The following is a 19,991-nucleotide window of genomic DNA, read 5'->3' as shown; positions in this document are numbered from 1 at the left end:
GAGACGGAGTTTCGCCATGTTGGCCAGGCTGGTCTCAAACTCCTGACCTCAAGTGATCTGCCTGCCTTGGCCTCCCAAAGTTCTGGGATTACAGGCATGAGCCACTGTACCTGGCCTATAATATTAATGTTTTAACTTAAGGTTGCATTAGATATTTATATAAATGAACAATTATTCTACTTTTTAAAATAAGTTGTTTGTCTATAAAGGTTTATCTATCGTCTGGTTGATTATGAGCAGTATCTAATTTATAATTAGTTACTACTTAGGGCCACTATATAGCTGTGTCATTTTTGCATGGCTTAAAGGGCCCCAGCAGAAGGCACAGATAGGAGCTGATGCTATCCTTCAAGTAATGTGTCATGACATAGGATGTGTCAGACACAGGAGAGCCTTTTGGTAATTTGTCCAGCCAGATGGGGCACCTTTTATTAATGTACACAGATGCTAGTAGTGCTAGTTCATGGGCCTGGTTACTACTTCCCAATAAAGAGGAGGAGGAAATTGGCCAGAAAGTTGGTAATATAACTATATATTTTAAGAGAGCACATATCATGTATAAATTAAATGCATGAAAAAAGCAAAGCATTAGAGCTATAATATTGAAAATAATTATAAATTTTCAGAATGAAAATATATATTCTTTTTTCTTTTATTTGAGATGGAGTTTTGCCCTGTCACCCAGGCTGGAGTGCAATGGTGCGATTTCAGCTCACTGCAACCTCTGCCTTCCAGGCTCAAGTAATTCTCTTGCCTCAGCCTCCCGAGTAGCTGAGATTAAAGGCATGCACCACCACACCCCGCTAATTTTCTGTATCTTTAGTAGAGACGGGGTTTCACCACGTTGGCCAGGGTGGTCTCGAACTCCTCACCTTGTGATCCACCTGCCTCAGCCTCCCAAAGTGCTGAGATTACAGGCGTGAGCTAATGCACCCATCCAGAAGAAATATTTTTAATAGCAATCATTAGTCTTTGGGAAGGAACGTGGCAAGGTATCCTAATTTATATAAAATAAATGAATATAACTAAAGAATAATTTAGACTATTTCAAATGAACTTTGGAAAGGTAATTATACCAAGAATTCTAGAAGAAATAGTGTGTGTGTGTGTGTGTATACATATATATACACACAGATATATATATATCTATGTGTATATATACATATATGTGTATATATATACATATATATATCTATGTATATATATACATATATATATCTATGTATATATATACATATATATATCTATGTGTGTATATAAGCTTTCATAGTTTTATAAAAGCTATCTTTACAGGCATCAAAGTGATCATGTAAACTGAATAGTGTAGGGCAGGTGCATCTGCTATTGCACCTCACTGTAGGCTGGTTTGATTTAGTAACAATTCTCAATCATTTCTGTGCTCTGTACATCCTAGATGGGGCACAAGAGAAAAGAAGTTATAACATTCTAATAAATAAATTTGGCTGTCATTTCTGAGTATATCAGGGGTCTTCAATCAATATGCTTGGAAGGAATTATTTTATGAAACCTCTAAATCCTTAGCAGCCACTGTCTCACACTAAAGGCCAGTCTAGAGCAATGAAAACCATAATATTACTAAGCACTTACTGTCTGCCAGACACTGAGCTATTATATGGTGATACAACATTTATTGAGTACCTACTTGTACTGTACTTGGTGAGATCAAAAGCAGGTGCCTTTACTTGTGGAGCTTACAGTTTAGCCAGAAAGACAGACATTAAATAAAGAGTCTCTTCAAATACAAATATGATCTCCAGTAGCCTCCCAATTTAGAATTTTCAGAGGTTTTCCATTGCTCTTAGGTCCTGAATAAATCAGGCCCTTGCCATCTCTGTTGTTTGGTCTTACCTTTGAGTCACAACACTGAGTCAAACTACTTTTTTCAGTGTTAGTCATGCTGTACCTCCTCCTGCTACAGCTCCTTTGTATAAGCTGTTTTCACCGACCTGAATCCTATACTATGACCCGAGCCCTAATTAGATCTCAGCTTAAAAGTCACTTCCTAAGTCCAGGTGAGGTGCCTTTTCACACTCACAGATCCGTTTTCCTGAGCTTCAAAATACGCACTTCAGTTTGTAATTGTATGTCTTTATTATTACAATAATTTGATTAATGAATATGTACTTAGCAAAGTACCTATAACAAAGTAGGTATTTAAGTAAATGTATAAATTAGCACTTTTAAATAATGTGCTTGGAGCCAAAACCAGAGTAATCTGAAACTGAAAAGTCATAGCAAAATTATAGCAAAACTTCAATCAATAAAATTTCTCTTTGTCTTTATCTCTAACCAGAATGGGGTGGGGACAAAGGGAAACAAATTTCAGAAGAAAGAAGTCTAAAGAAGACAGTTTCCCATTAAGGATTTAGTGGAAAAGGCAAACTCCAGGATTACGCTCTAAGACTGGCCTGAGTAAGGCAAATCTCTTGTGCTTTCTAAAATACAAGTATATTGAAGTACTATAAGAAATTCAATCATGTATCACTCATACGTGTATTATTTTCTTAGTACAGCAGAGAAGTAAACTAATGTGCTTTTAAAATTTTTCAGAAACAGCATTTATAATTGGTAAAAAAAAAATTAATTATCCAGAAAAGTCCTAAGCATTTTCCAGTTGACCAAGTTATATGCATTTTTAGGCAATATCCACATAAAGCAGTATATAAAAATAGAAAAAAAAAAAAACAGAAATCTTTCTAAAGTTAGACAAAAATCAACATTCATGAGTACACCTTTGTGGTGGTCAAATCTATTAAGATTTTATAATATTATTTATGTATCTATACACACATAAGATTTTTCTTTAGTTAGAACTCAGTTATATCGAAATGTAGCAATCATCCTTGGTTCATGACACTTGTCTTCAGTAGTCCATGAATAACCTTTTATTTAACTACTATTTTTAATAAGGTAATATGGACAAACCCATCACTCAGACAAAAGGCCAAGAACTTGACAACAGCTCCATCTAATTCATACAGGGATCCGCATTCCTCATCCCATCAGTACATGTCAAGGAGAAAATCTACTTCTCACCCGATGTAGCTGTCATCCTGAATGCCCTGTTTATCCTTTCCTTCCTACCTCTTTTATACCGTTTATATATGTACATACGTGTGTGTATCCCCTCTCTCTACATATGTATATTTCATTTATAAGAATAACTCATATTCACATGTATGTCATACTGGTCTTTGCTTTAAAAACCAGGTATCATGCTCTATGTAATATTCTAGTAGTTACTTTACTGAGATTCATCCATATTGTGTTTGCTATAGTTATTTGATTTGACCATTAATAAATACAATATCCTATGGTATTTATTCATCTACTCTACCACTAAAGAGTAGGTAGTTTCTACAATTTTGCTATTATTTTCTGCTGTGAACATTGGTATGGTTTATATGTTTGTCCCCTCCAAATCTCATGTTGAAATGTGATTCCCAATGTTGGACATGGGGACTGGTGGGAGGTGACTGGATCATGGGCGCAGATCCATCCCTCATGAATGGTTTAGCACTACTGGCTCAGTAATAAGTGAGTTCTTGCTCAGTTTATGAGAGAGCTGGTTGTTTAAAGGAGCCTGGCTCCTCCTCCTTCCTCTCTTGTTCCCCCTCTCACTATGTGACAACTTGGCTCCCAGTTGCCTTCTGCCATGATTGTAAGCATCCTGAGACCCTTACTAGAAGCAAAAGCCAGCACCATGTTTCCTGTACAGCCTGCAGAATTGTGGGCCAATTAAACATCTTTTCTTTATAAATTACCCAGCCTTCAGTATTCTTTTATAGTAATGTAAAAATGGACTAAGACAAACATTCTTCTACATGGCTAGATTTTCTCCGTGACATATACTGATGAGTCTAACTGCTGAGTCACAGTTATTGTGTATGTTCCAATTGAAAAGATAATGCCAACTGTTTTCCAAAGAAAGTTTGGCAATGCTAAAATCTTTAGAAAAGTGGTGAATTCATATATTCTTCAACACTTGCAAAACATCATATACATTTCTTCTTATAAAATGCTGTGTCTTTCGCCCATGTTTATTGAGTTGACAGTGCTTTTCTTTATTTATGTATGGTCATATAGAATAACTCAAATTTTCTATAACAATCTAGAGTCTAAGTTAATTAATGTCTTGGTTATTAACTTTGTAAAAGTATGTTTTACACCATCATTTCACAATGAATTTGGCTTTTACTTTCTATGTAAATAAATCCATACATATCTCCAAAAGATAACTTTAAGAAATGTGTGTATGCATGTGCATGCACAATATGCAATATTGTTATCATGCATAAATTTTAAGAATCATGAATGTCATCAAATATCCAATCAGAAGATTTCTTGATACAAACACAATCAATATATTGTAATTTGTTGATTTGTCACTTATGTCTCTTCTAATGCATAGGTTGCTCCTCCATTTTTTTTTGTTGTTGAAGAAACCAGTTAGCTTGTGTTAAAGAGGATTCCACAGTATCAGTTTTTTTTGTTTCCTTTATAGCAGCAGAATGTACAACTTCTAACCCACTGTTAAATCTAGAGATTTAAGAGTGATCAGATTTCAGTTTCATTTTTGCAATTTTTGTTTTCATTTGAAAGACTAGGTAGTGTAGTATACCTCCAGCCAAAATATATAATGTATCTCTTTTTCTGATACATTAGAAGCCATTGTTGGTCAGAGGCTAGATGCATTAATTCACATTAATTTAATGAAATGTTAAATGCTAGCAAATTTGCATAGTCTAGTAATGAATGAACTCTGATCTAAAAGAAATTCTTACCCAAAACTTCCTCCCTCAAAAATCTCATTGTCTTTGAAGTGCAGGCCATCAGATAATACCTGCTAATACCTTTTCACATTGTAGTCAACAATCAATCTTCTTACTAACTCCCTCTCATTCTGAATTAATGTCTTTTTCCCTATTGCTACTACTGTCACTGTTTTAGGTAAGTGATATCCTTATAGATGATCTGTGATGTAAACAGACATGTTAACATCATAGTGCTCTAGAGCTCAGTCCTTGGACTTCTTGTTTATCTATACTCATATCTTTGGTAATCTCATCCAGTCTTAAGACTTTAAATATCTTAACATATGGCCTTTAAATTATTTGAACGCCTCATTTCTAATTATCTTTTCCCACACCACACACTGCCAGCCACTCCATGGTCATATACTTTCGAAGACTAACTCCTCCGACTATGCACTGGATTCTCTCCCACACTTACCAAAGGACTTGGCTTCTATAATTAGCCCCTCTTCCTTTTGTAACAATTCTTTCCTCTTAACTGAATCACTCCTTTTGGCATACCAGCATTCTATATCTCCCATTTTAAAAAGCAAACCTTGTTTAGACTCCACATTCCCTTCTGGTTGCTGCCTGTAGTTACTATCCCCCCTTTTTTCATCTCATATTCTCTCTTAAACCCTTTATATCAGGTTTCTGCCCTCGTCATTCCAATAAAATGGTTCGTTTCAAAGACAACAGCAACCTCCACATTGCCAAATCAAACAGTTAATTCTCAGTTCTTGACTTACTCAATATTCACCAGTAAAAGGGACGGTCGGTGATTTTTCTTAAACCACTTTCTTCTCCTGGCTTCAAGATACCTGATTCTCCTAATTTTCCTCCCACCTCACTGACCATTTTTATTCCCTTTACTGGTTCCTCCTCATTTTTCAGACATGTTGGCATCATAGTATTTTAGTGCTCAGTCCTTGGACTTCTTGTTTACCTATATTCATAACCTTGGTGATTTCATCCAGTCTTAGGCCTTTAAATATCTTAAATAGAGTCTATCTGCTGATGGATTTCAAATTTATCTCTCTAGCTTATACCTCTCCCCTAAACTCCAGATTCACATATTCAACAGCCTACTTACATCTCTACTTGGATGCCTAATTAAGCATTTCAACTTCATAAAACCAAAATTAAATTGTTGAAACCACCCCTCTAACATCCCACCTCAAACCTGTTCCTCCTACAATTTTCTCCACTTCAGTTACTGGCAATTCCATCCTGGTTTTTTTTGCTAAGGCCAGATGCCTTGGAGTCATCCTTAACTTCTTTCCTCTCACAGCCCACATTTTATCTTTTAGCAAATGCTGTTGACTCTACCTTGAAAGTACATAGAAAACATGATTACTTTTCAACGCTTCCACACTGTGCTCCATTTCAAACCAACATTATCTACACAGATTACTGCAATTGACTCCTAATTGGTTTCCCTGCTTCAACTCTTGCTCAGCTACAGTCTAAACATACGTCAGATCACATCACACCTCTCATCAAAGCCTTCCAATGGCTTCCCATCTTACTCAAGAGTAAAAGCCAAAGTCCTTACAATGGCCTATAATGCCCTACACAACTTGGCTTTATGTCTCTGACCTCATCTCTTACTCTAATCCTTCTAGATCATTCTGCTCCCTTGATCTCTGACCTGAAGGAATTTCCACTTTCCTTTGTATTTGCTGTTCCCTCCATGTGTAACTTTCCCTCTACAGGTATCTACATGGCATATCCCCTCATCTCTTCACTGTCTAATATATGACATATCATATAATACGAGATTTATTGTCTATTTCCCCACTGCCCCCCTGCCACACACTAATACAACCTCCATTATAGCAAGGATTTCGTTGTTGCCTTTTTGTCTGCTGCTGTAGCCCTAGTCCTAAATGGTGTCATTTGTTAAATGAATGGATCAACAAACAACCTGTCTTTCTGGCCTTATTTTTCCACTTTCCTATATACACTCTGTGAACCAGTCAAACCAGACTGTTTGTTCCCAATATATCACATTTCTTACACTTCTGTTCTTTTGTTCTTGCTTGGGCTCCTAGAGCCATCAGGACCTTGTTCAAACTCTATATGGAGCTACAAGTAATTACTGAATACCTACTATTGTGCTAGATGCTGGAGAGATAAAGACAATATATGATATCTCCATTACATGTCTAATGGGATTCTTAGCTTAACATGGCCAAAACAGTATCCTTAATGTTCACCCCTCTCTAATGTTTCTTTTCCATTCTTCCCATCTCAGAAAATGACACCACTACCTAGTTGCTCAAGCCAAAACTCAAAATCCCAGTTGCTTATGCCAAAATAAATAAATAAATTCCTTTCTTTCTCCTCCTTTATCTAACCCATCAGTAATTCATTAGTTCTCCCTCCAAAATACGTATCAAATCCATCAATTTCTCTCCATCTAAACCAGGCTGTTGAATAGAACGTCCTGCAATGATAGAAATGTTTTTTATCTGCTCTGTCCAACACAGTGGCCACTAAACATATGCGGCTATTAAGTGCTTCAAATGTGGCTAGTGTGACCACAGAACTAAATTTTTCATTTTAATTAATTTAAATTTACACAGCCACATGTGGCCAGTGGCTACTGTATTACACAACACAAATCTAGATTATCACTTTGGTTAAAGCCACCATAATCTCCCAGGTAGAGTGTAGCAATAGCTTCCCAACTGGTCTGTCTGCTTCTACTTCTGCCACCATATTCCATACTATACTCATATGATGTCACTTCTCCAACTCTCTAAAAGTTCTCACTTAGAACACAATCAAATCTCTTAGTAAGGTCTTCAAATCCCTTTGTTATGTGGTCCCCATCTACTCTTTGAATTCCTGAACTACTTCTCTTCTCCTCACTCCACTCCTGAAATTACATAATCTTCCTTTGCCTACGACACTTGAAGTTTGTTTCACCTCTTGGATGTTGCTCTTCCCCTGGCTTTGAAAACACTCTGTCCCCAGATTTTCAAATGTCCAGGTCTTTATCATACTTTAGGTCTTAGGTCAAACCTATCTTCTCAGTGAGGCTTCCTCATACCTAATCTAAATAAGCCCTTCTTCCTTCCTAGTCACACTCTGTGACAGCACCATGTTTCATTCTCTTCATGGCACTTATCTTTGCCTAAAGTGATCTTGTTAATTTGTTTACTTACTGTCCAGAACATAAAAAACACAAGAAAGAGACTTTGTCTTTCACAATTATATCTCCCATGCCTAGAACAGCACCCATCCCATAGTAAGTGCTCAATAAAAATTTGAATAAAAGAAAGCAAAACCATAATTTCTCCTCCTAAGTACTTCAGTTTTGTGAGAAATACCAACAAGAAAATGTGCTATTACAACACACTTTAAGGGCTTTGGAAAAGGTGAACATTGAGTGCTTTGGGAGCAAAGAGGAGTTAGAGTCTAATCCAGTCTTACTGGGTAAAGCAAGTTTTCAGGGGTACAGTTGATCCTCAGACAATATGGGGGTTAGGGTGTCAACCCCTGTTCAGTGAAAAATCCATGTTTAACTTTTGACTCCTCCCCAGCTTAACTACCAATAACCTACTGTTGAGCAGAAGCCTTATAGATAACATAAATAATTAACACATATTGCATGTTAAATGTATTAGATACTGTATTCTTATAACAAAATAAGCTAGAGACAAGAAAATGTTATTAGGAAAATCATAAGAAAGAGAAAATACGCTGAATACTCATTAAGTGGAAATGGATCACCATAAAGGCCTTTATCCTTGTCATCTTCATATTGAGTAGACCGAGTAAGAAGAGGAAGAAGAGGGGTTGGTCTTGCTGTCTCAGGGCAGCAAAGGTGGAATAAAATCTACACATAAGTAGACCCACGTGGTCCAAACCCATACTGTTCAAGGGTCAAATATAATTGCACTTAAAAGACAAGTTGGAATTGGCAGCCTAGGGAGAGGGAGATGTGGATAAAGTATTCCAAGCAGAGGAAAAAGTGAAGTACAACAAATAAAAGATGGTAACCTGACAGAGCAAAGAAAAATGCAGAAATTCAGAGGACACAGGAAAAAGAAGTGTAGACCTTAATGATTTATTATATGTAAGAAATAAGGGAAAAGAAGAAATTAAATATTATGCCCAAGTTTTGGGCTTGGGAAACTGCATGAATGGTATTTTCATTTACTTCCCTTCCACTCCTCTGCCCCCCAAAAATAGAGGAGGAGCAAGTGTGGAAGAGAGAGAAAAATTTAGCTTCAGATGACTTTAGAATGTGAACATCCAGAAGGCTGGGCGTGGTGGCTCAGGCATGTAATCCCAGCACTTTGAGAGTCCAAGGTGAGCGGATCACGTGAGGTCGGGAGTTCAAGACCAGCCTGACCAACACGGAGAAACCCCGTCTCTACTAAAAACACAAAATTAGCCGGGTATAGTGGCACATGCCTGTAATCCCAGCTACTTGGGAGGCTGAGGCAGGAGAATCACATGAACCCAGGAGACAGAGTTTGCAGTGAGCCGTATCACACCATTGCACTCCAGCCTGGGCAACAAGAGTAAAACTCTGCCTCAAAAAAAAAAGAATGTGAACATCCAATAAACAGTTTGATAAATGTGCTCAAAAATCAGGAGAAATAAAAGGGCTGGAAGTCATAAAGATTTGGAAACCTTTAGCATAGAGATGGCAAATGGCACCATGGTAGTAGATGAAATCATCAAAAGAGGGTTCACTAAGAAAATTAACTTGGTGTACTTAAATGCATCAATACTTAACAGCCAGGAAGATAAAGAGGGGCCTATAAAAGAAAGTTTTCAGAAGGAACAAGAATGAAAACAAGAAAACAGAAGCCTGAGGTGTCATGGAAACCTAGAGACTACAACATTTCAAGGTGGTGGTTAATGATGTTAAAAGCTGGCCATAGGTTAAATAAGACAGACTAAAAAGAATTAGACAGGCAAAATCTTCTCCACTAGACCAGCAAGCATTCATCTTTCAATCAAGTAAAATCAAGTTGCATTAAGAACTATGGAGGAAAGAAAAACAGAGACAAAAGTCAATTCAATAAAGTCTACTTCATGGGAAAGTTTGGATTTTTCTTTAAATCCTTTTTCTCCTCTTAATTTTCTACCACTGGGTTTTAGGCTATTCATATTTAATTTTTTTCCCAATTTGGGTTAATAAAGAAATCATGCAATAAATATCCTTCATTCTTGGTATTCAGTGCTCAAACTTTCTTACTAATTCTAAAGGCTCATTTTTGCAACAAGAAAACTATTCCTGACAATTAGGCCAAGACTACATAAAAGAAAACCACTGAAAGGATAAGGCTGCTCTCTCTGCTTAAATGACTAACACTGTTAGAGATTATGTCAATAAATTTGTTCTGTAATAAGAATACATGAATTTTTTGTTGTTGTTTTTTGTTTTAAGATCAGATCTACAATTAAAGAGGCAATGTAGCTGAATAAATTAATCTCAAGTCTAGAAGCCAAAAGTTTTAAGCTGTAAATTCACCTCTACCAATTAATTTCTGAGCAACTCTGACAATCTTCTATAATTCCTTCAGAAAACAGCAATTAAATAATTGCTATATATATAATAATTGCTCCATATAAGAATGAGATAATTATCAAACAAAAATGAAATGATTGAAAGTAAATATAGAAATGGAGGCAAGAAAACACTGATAAATATGACATCAAAAATAAGTCTTCGTGCCTGGGTACAGTGGCTCGTGCCTGTAATGTCAGCATTTTGGGAGGCTGAGGCAGGCCGATCACTTTGAGACCAGCCTGGCGAAATGGCAGAAAGCCTGTCTCTACGAAAAATACAAAAATTAGTAGGGTGTGGTGTGGTGGCACATGCCTGTAGTCTCAGCTACTTGGGAGGCTGAGGCACAAGAATCATTTGAACCTGGAAGGCGGAGGCTGCAGTGAGCCATGACTGCACCACTGCACTCCAGCCTGGGCAACAGAGCTAGACTCTGTTTGAAAAAAAAAAAGGAAAAGAAGCCTTAGAATCCTCATGACAATTGCAACTGCTTATTGATAACATCTGATTTGTGTTTTTAGGAACTGTACAGATAGTAGGACTCATACCCAAATGGGTAAAATTTCCTCAGTCTTTCAGGGTTGACATTGTAAAAGTGATGAGGTCAGGTATAAGGCAAATACAGAAAGATCTTTCCCTTCTCCACTTCCATTCTAGCCTATGACACTTTCAGTCTGGCCATTTCACCTTTCTCTTCTCATAGGAAGTGGACACTTAGTGGGGAAGAGCAAAGAGATTTAGCTTAGATGTTACCCAGTAACTACAACAAAGTCATTAATAATATGGAGTTGAGCCGGGCGCGGTGGCTCAAGCCTGTAATCCCAGCACTTTGGGAGGCCGAGGTGGGTGGATCACGAGGTCAAGAGATCAAGACCATCCTGGTCAACATGGTGAAACCCCGTCTCTACTAAAAACACAAAAAATTAGCTGGGCATAGTGGTGCGTGCCTGTAATCCCAGCTACTCAGGAGGCTGAGGCAGGAAATTTGCTTGAACCCAGGAGGCGGAGGTTGCGGTGAGCCGAGATTGCACCATTGCACTCCAGCCTGGGTAACAAGAGTGAAACGCCGTCTCAAAAGAAAAAATAAAAATAAAAATATGGAGTTGAACTCAGAGATGAACTGTTTCAGTTAAGTGAAAACCATTTAAAATAATGAAAGAGGACTGGAGTTAGTTTGTAAGTTGATAATTCCTGCTGTGGGCCAATGCTTATTAAATACTAGGCATTACACCAATGCCAGCACATTTAATCCTCAAATGAGGTATCCCATTTTAAAGTTAAAGAAACAAAGGATAGGACAGGAGAGTCACCAAGCTCATGGGTAGAATTTTAATTCTTATGATAATCTTTAAAAACCTCTATAAACATACTCTGGACCATCTAATACATGGGTCCTAGATGATAACCTTATAAACAAGTACTGCCATGCAATTTCAGGGACTTCAGTTTTTGTTTATGTTTACGACTGAGTGAATATCAAGTGAAGACCATATAACATTGAAGCTTACTCTAAGAATGAAGGTTTCATAGCAGTGATGTGAGAACTGAGTCATCACCGGTCATCCAGCGGAACGTCAATTCCATAAAAGCCTGCTCTGAACAATCAGTGGCATACTCATGCTGCCGGTAAGATGCATTGCATGGGTCCCTTCATTAAAAACACCAATTAGCCATAGTTCACTAATAATAAGTATAGCAGTAAAAACTAAATGAATGTTCCAAGTCTCAGCAATAATTGGACCAGCCACTTATTTAAGGATTTTAAGAATGATGCTGTATTAGTTTCCCATTGCTGCCATACTTCAAACTCAGTGGCTTAGAGCAACGCAAATGTATTAGCTTACAGTTCTTTATCTTAAAAGCCTAACATATCTCAGTGGCCTAAAATCAAGGTGTCAGCAGAGCTGTGTTGCCTTCTGAAGGCTCTGGGGCAGAATTTCTTTGCATTTCTCAGCTAGTAGAGACTGCCTGCATTCATTGACTCATGCTTCCCTTTCTCCATCTTCAAAGGCACCAATGGCCAGTTGAGTCCTTCTCACATTTTATCATTCAGATGTTGTTTCCATGTTCAGGACTTTTTCTCTGACTCTTTTCTTCTACCCTTCTCCTTTACTTTTAAGAACCACTGTGTTAATATTGGACCCACCTACATGATCCAGGATAATCTCCCTAGTTTAAGGTCAGCTGGTTAGCAATGTTACCCTTTGCCATGCAACCTAATATATTCACAATTTCCAGGAATTAGGAAATAGACATGGGAGTGCCAGTATTATTCTGCTTACCACACTTACACGTTCCTCTTGTCATCAAGTAAACAACATAACTCCACAGGGTTATCAAGTTGTTCCCATTAATGCTGACATACAAAGACTGCTCACTGACAAAGGTCAGCCTAAATATAATGTCTGATTAATGAACTATCAAAGAACATCTCAGAGATATTAATACTGCCTTTTTAATAGTATATTTATATGAACACACTTTCTCTGTACCAATCTTATTTGAATCACAATATAAATTTAGTATTTGACCTCTTCCTACTGTTTCTACTATTAAACTCACTAACAATGATTTGGTTGTTACAAAACACTACTATTTGTCACATTATACTATTGATACTGCTTTGAATTCCATTGATTCCATTGTGTTTTTTTGTATATAAGTTGTGAATTTCTTTTGGTTTCATAATTATATTCAAACTATACACATATAAAGTTTAAACACAGGGCTTCGTTTCTAAACACTTAAGTAATGGTATATTAAAAATAATTAAGTCAAAATCAGCTATCCATAAATTTATTTTTTCTTTAAAAGGAATTTATATTACTCTCGATTTTAAGAAAAACTGGAGTGCTGTAGCATTAACAGCATGGCATTTGGAATTGGGTCTGACCTCAACCACCAGCTCTGTGACTTACTAGCGGTGTGGCCTTGGATAAGTTACTATTACCTGTTAGATAATTCAGTTTCCTCATCTATAAAGTAAGCCTACCTTAAACACTGATCATGAAGATAAAATATTAAGTTATATACGTAAAATGCTCCATACATTCAGCAGAAACTGGACCAAAAAAAAATGCTTGGTACAGTTCCTGGCCACTATCAGGTGCTCAATAAGTAAGAACAATACTTATTTTATAAAACTGTATCCAAGCTTAAAGATAAATAAGACAATTTTTAGTGTCTAGCACGTTACATTTTCTCAAGAAATATTAAACTGCAACTTCAAACGATTGAAAGAAACACATTATTGCATACTTAATATTTGTATTTTCTAGAGTCTAGTCAATTTTAAAATAATTATTTATCTTTCAATTAATTATCTTATTTATCACCAATCTACTTAACTTTTAAGTTTGTAATATATCCCAAGGAGAAAAAAAACACATTTGCCTTTCTAAAAGCTTTATGATTATAGTACTACTTTCAGTTCTATAAGATACTATGTGAAATAATATTTGACATATACTTTCTATCTTTCCAAAGAGAAAATACCCTGATATGTTAGTGAAAACTGACTAGAAAAAAAAAAATAAAAAAGAATCTAGAAATATCAAAGCCTTGAATGACATTTAAAATTGGATAAAAATCAACTTTTAAGGCTTCATTCATCACTTGAAAAGAGTACCAATTTAGAAGCAATGCCTGTTCATTCTAATCAAGAAAATGCAAAAAATGATTGATAAAGGTTAAGTGAATTAATACTTGCTGAATATATGAAAAAGAATTATAAAAGATTAACAATAAACAATTATAAAATCCTTAAAAATGTTTTAAGACAGGTGTCTCTTTGATATTATACAAAAATACTTACAGTTTGATAATATGAGGATGACGAAAGAGTTTCAGATTTTGAATTTCTCGTTTTATTTTTCCAACAACATCTAAACTGCGAATCTTCTGTCTATTTAAGATTTTAACTGCCACTTTATGGCCTGTTAATTGATGTTCTCCAACTAAAGGAAAGAAAAAGGAAAAAAAGGTGCTGTCATATCAACATAATCATTTATTCATGCTTCCTTCCATTGTGTCCTAAATGTCTTTATTCATGTATACCATCTTTATGTCACTGTAAAAAACTAAAGTTCTTTGTACTTCTATTTTCTTCTATTAGAGTATGCACTCTTTGAGGACAGAAACTGTATCTCAGTCATCTTTGTATCTTTTGCACCTAACAGAGATGTTCATATTTATGGAATATTTGTGAAAATGATTACTGAATTCTATATTCTTACTAAAATATAATCAACTTTAGAACATCATTTGGACAGAAGAGAACTCACTGTTTCTATAATCTTGTTTCTCTTCTGCTTAATGCCAGTCATTGTATTATAGAAGAATAAATAGTGTGATAAATCAAAAATTCACAATAATTACTATGTCAACAGAAAATTCACATTAGCCCTTTTTTGTGCCTTTTTCATAAAGTCCTCTCATTTTCCCTCTGTGTGATGAAATCTCTATCTCTTTCAAACTGTTATAGTATGTTTATAAAACTCGTGTCATTTACCATTTTTAATCTATTATAAACATTTGCGTTTGTGACAAATCACATGACCTAAGCTATTAGCTCATAGTCTCCTTGGACAAGATGACCAGTGCTCATCTGAATCTCCCTGGAAGTATAGGTGCAAAGTGCTTTGTACACAGAGATGCTAAATGAATATATGCTATGTTAAATACAGTCCTTCTGCTTTCTCATATAACACATTCATGGCATCCACACTAACAGTGGTATCTTTCAGTACTGTTCATATGAAAAATCCCTCAGTTGGGAACAAATTTGTCAGCTACCTCTCCTATTTTCCTCAATTCTATTCTAAATTTTCACCATTCTCCTTGAAACATCTCTCTAACCCTTCTTTCAGTGACAAACACCCTTTTTATTTCTTTAGAGAACTTGAAGTCATTAGAAGTGACTTTTCCTATCTTTTTATGTATTTATTTATTTTGAGATAGGGTACTGTTTTGTCATCCAGGCTGGAATGCAGTGGGTGTGAACATAGCTCACTGCAGCCTCAACCTCCTGGGCTCAAGTGATCCTTCTGCCTCAGACTCCCCAGTAGCTGGGACTACAAGAATGCATCAGCCTCCCCTGCTAATTTTTCTTTAAATTTTTGTAGAGGTGGGGTCTCACTATGTTGCTCAGGCTGATCTTGAATTCCTGGCCTCAAGTGATCCTCCCGCCTTGGCCTCCCAAAGTGCTGGGATTACAGGTTAACCCTAATTTCCTCTATCTTAAAGACTTACTTCTGTCCATACCCCTCCTCCTATTCAAGGCCAGTCTCAGCAACTTTCACCTTTAACCCATCTTTTCTACACTCTCCTCATATTCAACTTTTTTTCTTTTCTAATAGTTCTTTCTCTTAAGACTGCCCAAGTCATATATCCTCCAAAACTCTTCCACTGATCCTGTATCCTCCTCTAGTTTCCAACTTGTCTCATCAAAACTTCTCAAAAGAGTAGTTACAGTAGTTACATTTGTTGCCTTCTTTTCCTCCCTTATCACCATCCCTAAATTCACAGTTATCTGGTTTCTACCTCCACTCTAAGGACACCAAAGAATCACAAAATACCATTATCAAGCCATGGATACTTTTCAGTTCTCAGGTTACTATAATCTCTGTTTCATCAGACACCATATCTCTTTTTGGTAGATATTTCTCTCTCCTGTTTCTCCTACTAACTCTCAGATGGTCTCTTTTGTGTCCTCTGCCTGCTCTTTGAAGGTTAGTGTCCCCAGGTTTCAAACCTGGCCCAAGGTAGACCCTTACGTTATGTCATTCATCTCCCGTAGTTTTAATTATCACCCATATGCCAGTGATCTATCTCTCCTTTAAATTCATATTTCAAGATTAATATCCCACAAACACCTCAAATTCAACACACTCAAAACTAAATTCAAGGGCCGGACATGGCAGTTCATGCCTGTAATCCCAGCACTTTGGGAGGCCGAGGTGGGCCATTCCCTTGAGCCCAGGAGTTCCATATCAGCCTGGGCAACATGGCAAAACCCCATCTCTACTAAAAATAAAAAATCATCTGAGTGTGGTGGCACATGCCTGTAGTCCCAGCTACTTGGGAGGGTGAGGCAGGAGGATCCCTTAAATCCGGGAGGCAGAGGTTGCAGTGACCCTAGATGGCGCCATTGCAATACAGCATGAGTGACAGCGTGAGACTGTTCCTAAAAAAGGTAAACCAAAAACAAAACAAAAAAACTGCATTCAGCATTCTCCTCCTTCTTCCTCACCAAACCTGTGTGTTCTATTTCACTTCATAGCACATAGCGTATATGCTACAAATGAAAGAGTCAGCTGACATAATCTCCTAAATATTTTTGGGAGTCATATTTCAAATCATTATGACAAAAACATTAATGACAAAGGTGATCATTAATGATACTTATTGCTTATTATGTACTAAGCTTTATTCTAAGTGGTAGCTGCCCTGCTCTCTCAACCCAACCATAACTCTATGAAGTATTATCATCATTCAATGTACAGATGAGAAACCTGAGGCACAGAGAAATTAAATAAGTTATCGGAGGTCACACAGCAAGTGGTGGCACAACATCTGATCTGGGCTGTCTGCTTTCACAGCCAGCATAACCACCACACAGTAATAACCCCAGTCAGAGTACTCCAAACATATAATGCGATGATTTAGAAAGAACTGAGTTTCTGTCACTGGAGATTATTTTTATCTTAATAACTTTTGCAAACTGTAAATTATCTCAAAAAGTTTAATTAATCTTGAAAGTTACTTTCTCAGCATATAAAACAAACAAAATGAGACATATCAAGTTCAAGCAATGTAACTTACTAACACTCCAAAATATTTTTCCAGGACTCCAGAAAAACCTTATTGAGTTCTAGAAACTTTCTATTAATTAAAATCAGCTAAACGGTTTCTTTATGCCGAATAGTTTATTACTCATCTTTGGGAATTTTATAATACCCAAACACCTTGCCAGGGTGGTCTAACAAATACATCTCTCTCCTCAAATCCCTGATAGCCTCAATGAAATAACGAGAACTGAAATCCCTACTATATGGAAGATTAAATTCCTCCTTTCCCACTTGACAATTAAGTTACTGTCTACTGAGAACATATGTGATCTTTCCTGATCAAAGAAGTAAGACCAAGGACTCTAATCGCCAAGCAGATGGGTGTTTTGTTTTTCAATGACATGGTTAATCTGGAGAACATGCAAACAAAGCAGTAAGTGAATTCACTTAGAAAATAATGATCAAGTACTGCTTTGCCTATGATAGTTGAGGAAATAATTGACTCATTTAGCTTTATATATGAAAAAAATTTTCTTTATGAAGCGTGAAAAAAATGACATTTTCCCTTGAAACAGTTAAGCATACTGATAAGCTAATCAGGTATCTGAGGTTGAAAAAGCCAAATGCATTAAGAATCCCCCCTTTTTGCTGAATTATACTAGCCTTTTTTGCCTATTAACACCATAATTGGTACTTAACCATAATTAAATCCAAACTTAACCACATTCCACCTGAAAGCTGAATGAATATTCCTGAAAATCTTGTAATAAATACAGATATAAGGTCAAGAATTTCTTCTATACACATTTTATAAACATAAACTCTTCTTTGTGTAAATCAAAACAAAAAAATTAAAAGAAAAGGCTTGGATGCCTCAATGTTTTATTCCCATTCATTTATTCAATCTAAAAACATTTGCTAAGCATATGCCAGCAATGTGGATCACAGACACATGAAAAGAGATTTTTTAACATACCTCCAAATTTTAGGTGGGGGAAAAAAGCAGCAATAAATGAACTGAAGTAAATCTTGTACAGTGTTAGATCTGCCTGAAGATTGTCAGATACACCACATTCATAAAGAATAGATGAAAAATAAAATGCTAAAAACACTAAGAATAAATAATCTTGCCATTATTTATCATCTATATAAGTAAATATCCAGATCAATACCTACTTTAACAGGAGAAATTAGAAACATTTATCCATTGAACAACTATTTAATGAATGCCTACTCAGGTAAGTAGCCATACTAATTACATTACACTGCTAGTTGTCTCCCAATATCTTCTGCATCTTTCTTTCTCCCTGACATGAAACTCCCAAATTACAACTGGGTACATGGCTACTCAGCATACAGCCTGCATCTTAGTCTCTCTTGCAACTGTTAATAGATGTGGCCACATGAGTATGTTCCAGCCGATGACATACAAAGCAGAAATGTCCCTGGCAACTTCTTCCTCATCCCTTCCTTCATCCTGAAGCCTGGAATATCAAAGCCACCATTTGTACCTTGAGACCAGACTTCAGAAGGGGAAAGCAACAGGAAAGAGAAAACCATATTTTTGTCACCATCAGGTATGACAACAGTCTACATCACCTGCTCAGACTTTTATAAGACAGCAAAATACTTCTGTTTAAGCCACTCGTATTTTGAAGATTTTTGTCACTCAAAGCTGAATCTAAATAATACACTATTTAGAATATTTTAAAATTCAAATGGTTTGGAATCTACTTCAAATTTCCAATTTTGCTGAGTAACCATATTTTAGTTGATGAAAATAAATTGTAATTTATAGTCTACACAATTTTTAGATTAAAAAGTTAAAGAGCTCTACAAAATTATCACTCATTAGTGGTTCATTTTGTGTTTCCCAAATTTTAGCCAAAATACACAAAATACTCTCCAAAGCTATGGAATTTTAAGGGGAAAAATCCAAGTTCACCCAAACTATACCTTTTATATTTTACATTTGATAAGGTGTAGCGTTGTCACACAGAAGGAATTAAACTGATTTATATTGTTCTAGAAGGCAGAACTTGGAATAGTCAATAGATTCTCCTTCAACTAACAGACTTGTCTGATCCATGAAGCCTCCTCTAAACTTCCTTTTCACCACTCTGGTCTACACTGAAATTTTCATTTTTTTAAAGGTAACTACTGTATGCTGAATATACTTTTTTTTTCTACCAGATGTATAACACTAGTATTTGCTTGATTCTCAGTTCAACTCTCAATACTAGATGGGAGGGGGTCAGAGGTTAGGTCCCTTATGTCAGGGACACAGATGCTGGCAATAATAAGACAGGAAATGGAGCTGATTAAAAATTTGCAGAGAGGTTAAGAATTTGCCCATGGTCACTCAGCTAGTAGGTGAATGGCCATGGCAGACCCCAGTAGCCAGGGCTAGAATTTAAACCCAAGCAGCATGTCCCAAAATCAGCACTTTTTTTTTTTTTTGAGACAGTTTGCTCTGTCACCCAGGCTGGAGTGTAGTGGCACCATCTCGGCTCACTAGAACCTCCACCAACCAAGTTCAAGCAATTCTCCTGCCTCAGTCTCCTAAGTAGCTGGAATTATAGGCATGCACCACCAGGCCTGGCTAATTTTTGTATTTTTAGTAGAGATGGGGTTTCATCATGTTGGCCAGCCTGGTCTGGAACTCCTGACCTCAGATGATCCGCCTGACTTGGCCTCCCAAAGCGCTAGCATTACAGGCATGTGAGCCACCGTGCCCTGCCAAAATCAGCACTCTTAATGCACCATTCAGTATTCAAACAGAGGAAGCTCAGCCATTTATCAGGATTATCATAAGATAAATTCCTGCATTAAGTAACAGGTTGGAGTAGATCAAGG

At 36.5% G+C, this 19,991-nt stretch overlaps 1 protein-coding gene across 1 annotated transcript in view; it reads right to left on the bottom strand.

Annotated features, from left to right (window-relative positions):
* PRKAA2 (protein kinase AMP-activated catalytic subunit alpha 2) overlaps positions 1–19,991 on the bottom strand; it is a 70,887-nt gene that overhangs the window by 25,098 nt on the left and 25,798 nt on the right. The window contains exon 2 of the mRNA XM_021667725.2: positions 14,162–14,303. Within this exon, the coding sequence (XP_021523400.2) occupies positions 14,162–14,303 (142 nt within the window). The remainder of the gene's footprint in view (positions 1–14,161; positions 14,304–19,991) is intronic.

This window comes from Aotus nancymaae, unplaced genomic scaffold, assembly GCF_030222135.1.
Source record: "Aotus nancymaae isolate 86718 unplaced genomic scaffold, 86718_ANA_hifiasm-v0.15.2.pri h1tg000007l, whole genome shotgun sequence".
Taxonomy (NCBI): domain Eukaryota; kingdom Metazoa; phylum Chordata; class Mammalia; order Primates; family Aotidae; genus Aotus; species Aotus nancymaae.
This window is presented reverse-complemented; position numbering and strand designations above follow the sequence as displayed.